Source organism: Gaeumannomyces tritici (assembly GCF_000145635.1).
Source record: "Gaeumannomyces tritici R3-111a-1 unplaced genomic scaffold supercont2.6, whole genome shotgun sequence".
NCBI lineage: Eukaryota > Fungi > Ascomycota > Sordariomycetes > Magnaporthales > Magnaporthaceae > Gaeumannomyces > Gaeumannomyces tritici.
Genome location: NW_008804550.1, coordinates 9,319 through 14,569, shown reverse-complemented (window position 1 = coordinate 14,569; position 5,251 = coordinate 9,319). Strand labels below are relative to the sequence as shown.

The 5,251-nt window shown below is 40.4% G+C and overlaps 2 protein-coding genes across 2 annotated transcripts; one reads left to right on the top strand and one right to left on the bottom strand.

The window, feature by feature from the left end:
• Positions 1–3,939: 3,939 nt before the first annotated feature.
• GGTG_10370 (hypothetical protein) lies at positions 3,940–4,260 on the bottom strand (the record flags this gene model as incomplete). The annotated part of the gene is made up of 1 exon (XM_009228243.1): positions 3,940–4,260. A coding segment is annotated over one exon (321 nt), but the record flags the coding sequence as incomplete, so codon positions are not given.
• A 345-nt stretch (positions 4,261–4,605) lies between these two features.
• On the top strand, positions 4,606–5,083 carry GGTG_10369 (hypothetical protein; the record flags this gene model as incomplete). The annotated part of the gene is made up of 2 exons (XM_009228242.1): positions 4,606–4,753; positions 4,965–5,083. 2 exons carry the CDS (start codon positions 4,606–4,608, stop codon positions 5,081–5,083), a joined length of 267 nt encoding a protein of 88 aa, XP_009226506.1.
• Between the last annotated feature and the right edge of the window lie 168 nt (positions 5,084–5,251).

Sequence of the window (5,251 nt, the reverse complement as noted above, 5' to 3'; positions counted from 1 at the left end):
TTTTAAAATGCTTTTTTTCGCCCCTTTAATGGGTTTAAATACCGCCGACATGCATTTACCGCTACCCGAACGCTTAAGCCCGTCCGTTATGCCATCCGGAGGTTTTTCCATTTCTTTTTCGGGCAAGCAATAATGTTTTTTACTACGACGTACGTTTAAAATACGGTAATTGCTTTGGCGTATCGCGCTAAGCATGCCCTTTACGGGCTTTCCGAAGTATGCTACACTTTGCATATTTTTCGGGATTTAAATATGTCGCATTATTAATTTAAAGCGTTTCCCGTACTATACCGTTCTTACCTAACTTTTTGTTTATAAAGCACGATATTTTACGGTTATTACAAACCGTTTACGGGTTTTTTTACGTTTTTCCCCGGTAACTAGCCGGTTCGGCACGTTAAAACATTTTTTTGGGCCATTCCTTTAGCCCTTATTACTTTTTTCTTATAACACCCCCGTCCCTTCCGGGTATTTACCCGCTAAGGTTCGGTATTTTCCTTATCCTATAAGTTCGCTTTTAATAAGCTTGCTTTATACGCTTAAACAATCTTTTTCGTAATATCCCTTTTTAAAATCCACGAATTTTCCGATTCGTTGTAACCTATCCATTTAACCAAATATTTTCGTTTCCGCAAAAGCCCTTTGTATTCCAGCAAGGCCTTTACCTTAAAGCGATCCTTTTTTTTCCTTCGATTTTTGGTTTCTTATTTTTTGGTTTTTCGCCGGGCTTCTTTTTAAACGCCCGCAACAAATTTGCCGGGAATATATTGTATATCCGGTAACTTACCGGAAGCTTTAACCGGAACGCCAAACCGGCTAACCCAACCATTTTTAAAACTTAAAAAGGTCCCAACCATTTGTCCAATAGCTTTTTCGACGGCCTTTTCATTTTAATATTCGCTGTATTTAGCAATACCCAATCGCTTACCCCGAAAAGCACCGGGGTTTTGCCTTTGTTATAGTACTTTTTGTACATATTATTCGCTTTTTTTAACAATTTTTTGGCTTGCTTTTTAATTGCCTTTAAAGCCCCCGCCCTAACCTTAACCGTTGCCGAAGGTTTTTTTTTAACCACCCGAAGGTTATAAAGCCTTCGTAGGTAAAACCTTATTAACAAAAACGCCGGGGTTTCTTGCAACCCCGAATGCACGCTCGTATTATGCACTTACGCTGCTAGGTATAATAGCAACGCCCAATCGTTTTGCTTTTCGCAGCAAAAGCACCGGAGGTAATGCTTTACTGCCTGGTTCGTCCGTTTCGTTTGCCCGTTAGTTTAAGGGTGGTATGCTATCGATAGCCTTTTTGCGACCCTTAGGTGTCCGGCAAAGGTTATTTAAAACCCGCTTATAAATAGCTTGTCCCGGTCCGATACAATCCTTTCGAGCGTTCCTAACAGCCCTTAAACGTATGCAAATAAAAGGCTCCCCAATTTTTTACTGGTTAATTTCGTAAACGTTAAAATAAAAAAGCTGTATTTGGTAAACCGGTTAACCATTACCAATATCGCGTCGCGCTTTTTGCCGGCTCCATTTACCGACGTTAAAAGCTTCCCGATAAAATCCATTAATAACTTTTGTCCCGGGCGGTTTGGCACGGGCAAAAGTGCTAGCAGCCCGTAAGGTACCTGTATTTTCGATTTCGTTTGCTGGCATACTTAATACGTCCGTACGTATTTGCGTACGTTTTTAGCCATACCCGGCCATTTAAACTGCCGTTTAAGCTTTTTTAAAGTTTTGGCCATGCCTTTGTAACCCCCCGTTGGGTTATCGTATTGTTCCCAAAGCATTGTTCGTTTAAACGGTGCTAAATTCGGGACCCAAATTTTCCCTTTGTACTTAAGCAAGCCGTTGCTAATTTTCCAAACGTTAAGCTTGTTTTTCCAGGTACCGCTTTAAACGAAATCGTTTTTTGCTTGTACTTTAAAAATGCGCTTTAATGTCGTCCTAGTATCCCTTTTAATAATGGTCGTCCTTACGTGGGCTGCCTTTCGGAACTTAGCTAACAAATCGCTTCGGAATTCCTTCCTTGCCTTATCGGCTTCCCCGTTTACGGGTATATCCTAAAAACGTTTTAATAAACCATTTGCGGGGTTCCGGTATCCTGGCTTCCATTTAATCGTAAAATCGTACTTTACTAAGTCCTCGAATTACCTTGCTTAGCGCTTTATTACCTTTTTTTTGTTAAAATATGGGTATGGTTTAAATGGTTAGTAATTACTTTAACAGTTTTTTGTAAGTAAGCCAGGTAATGCCGCTACTTTTCGAAAACTTTTACGATCGCTAGCAATTTTAAATTAAAAATCGCATAGCGCAACTTTTTTTATTGCAGCTTTTTCGATATGTAAGCCACCGGGTGCTACCGGCCGTCCTGCAATTGCAATAGCACCGCTTTTATCGCAAAAGCCAAAGCATCGGTCCGTACGCACAACGGCTTCGAAAGGTCGAAATGCACCAATACCAAAGCTTTCGTAAATAGCAGCTTCAATTTGCAAAAAGCCTTTTTCGCAATACTCTTTAAGTAAAATACGGTATCCTTGCTAAAAAAGTTTGTTAAAAGCACAATGATTTTCGCGTAACCCTTTACGAATTTCCGATAATACCCCGTAAAGCCCAAAAATACTTGGATATTTTTAACGCTTTCCGGTATTTTCCATTTTAAAATTGCAACAACCTTGTCCGGCAAAATTTTAACCCCGAATTTGGTTATTCTAAACCCCAAAAAGTCGATACTATCCGTTTCGAATTTGCATTTGGCCGGGCTAACGTAAAGCTTAAACCGTTTAAATCGCTTTAATACCGTTTTTACTGCTTCGCGGTGCTCTTTTTGTATTTTCGAAAAGATAAGGATGTCGTCCAAATACACAATGCAATTGCTATTAATCAATTCCCCAAGCGCTATATTAATAAAGCTTTAAAACGTTGTTAGGGCGTTGGCCAAACCAAAAGGCATTATTAAGTATTTGTAATGTCCATACTTGCAACGGAAAGCAATTTTCCATTCGTTTTTTTATCGGATCCGTATTTTGTAATAAGCGTTTTTTAAATTTAGCTTGGTAAAGTATTGGCTTTTAAATACCCGGTCGAATATTTCGTAAATTAGCGGGAATGTTAGCCGGTTTTTTTTGGTAACTTTATTAAAACCCCGATAATCGATACAAAGGCGGAGCTTCCCGTCCTTTTTTAAAACGAACAAGATTCCGGCGCCGGCGGGGCTAGTTAAATGCCGGATCCAACCCTTTGTTATGGCCTCGTCGAAGTACCCCCGGAAGGTTTTTAATTCCTTTTCGGATAAAGGATAAATGCTTTCGTGGGGCGGCATCGTTCTTTTTTCCAATTTAATCGCGTAGTTCCAGCCTGTATGTTTTAGCAAAGGGTTTAATTTATAAAGCTACGCATATTTTGCAATTATCCTTTTAACCCATTCCGGGAAAGCTCCCAGCCTTTCCCCGGGGTTTTTCGGGGTTTCCGGGCGTGCAACCGTTAGTACGGCTATCGCTTATCCCGATTGGATTAGCTTTTTGGCTATTTCCGACAAAATCATTTTAACCTTTTTAATGGTTACCGGAAACCTTTACTTTATATCTTTAAACCGGATTTTAATGTCCTTTTGTTAAAATTAAAGCATGCCCAACGTAATGTTGTACCCGGCCCGGGGCATTATTACGTAAAATATTATTAACTTTTGGGTTATTTCCCAATTATTCGTTACCCGAATTTTATATTCTTTTACCTTTAGCGTGGGCATGCGTTTTTTAATGTCGAACCACGCCAAATGGCCCCCGTTTGGCACCGGTATTTTTTTTGCTTCCATTAAAAAACGGCTATGCAACAAGTTAACGTCGTTCCTATTATTAACCAACGCTTTTAACTTTACCCGGCGACCGTTAATCCGTAAATACATTTCGGTTTTCCAGCGCGTCCTAACCGCCGGGGCGCACCCTTAGGCCCCGGTGCTTAAACGGCCAAATAGCGGTATCGAATTGGGTAGCAATATTTTGTTTTTTTTGGGGCACGCCGGCCGGATATAGCCCAATTCCTTACACCCGTAACACCGTACCTTGGGCCTTTTCCTTTTCGCCTTTTGTATGGTCGTTAGGGCTAACGGGGTTTCCGGGTTATCCGTCCGTATTTTGCATGCTGCAACGATATGGCTTAGCTGCCCGCATTTAAAGCAAGTAACCGGTTTTTTAAAGGCTAAGACATTTGTATCCCCCGGGGTCCCTTTGTGCGGTTTCGATATTATTTTTGCTTTAAGGGCTTTGGCTTGCAATTTTTTCATAATGTAAGGAAAGCTTTTAAATATTACCCGTTTTTAAATTTCGGGGCGAAACCGGTTAAAAAGCAATATCGTTTTTGTCCATTCGGGTGCTAATTTGGAAAGGTCGTCCTTTACCAAATCCTAACAAATCCGGAACGCTTCGAACGATTTGTAATCCTTTTGCTTAATAGCAATATTTCCCGCGAGCTTTTTAATTGCTAGCTATATCCGCAAATCGGGGTTTTTCGACCTTATTTAAAGCCACCGCAAAAAATCGGCCTAAATAAGCGATACCCCGGTATTTGGGTAATGCATTTGCTTATATTTTGTTTATTGTGCCCGTTAACGATGGTCGAAAGTGTTGGAAGTTATTTAAACTTTTACACGGTCCTTACCGTAGCGTCCTTTTTCGTTTTCGAAAATAAATTCGTAATCGTTAATGTAATGGGCGATGTTTTGCCAAATTGCCGATTTTTTAAACATGAAAGGCTTAAAAGTAACTTTGTTTTACGTAAAACCTTTCCGTCGCTTAAAGGTATTTTTTTTATTTTCGTTTAAGCCTTTATGCGCATGCTTCGACCTTTTATTTTGGATTTTCTGGATTAAACGGGCGCGCTTGTTTTGGGCTTTTAGCGCGTCGTTTATTTTTTGCAATTCCTTTACGGAAAGGTTTTCGAAATCGTCGGAAATTTGCGGGGCTTTTTTAGTATTTTGTTTCGGTAGCCCAACGGCCTTTTCCGACGTGCTCGACGTAGCGTCGGGCGTTATTGTGGGCGGTGCGAAATTGCGAATGCCTTTTTTAAACTTGCTCGATCCCTTTCGGTAATTACCCGGGCCTGCTCCCCAAATAAAAAAGGTGTAAAAAAAGGAACAATATGTTAGGGGTTAATCGGTGCAAAAGCGGGTAATTACCGGGTTACGGGCCGGATGCGGTATTTTTTTTGTTAAGCTTCCGTAAATTTTTTACCAAAAGTGCTATCGCCTACAAAAATTG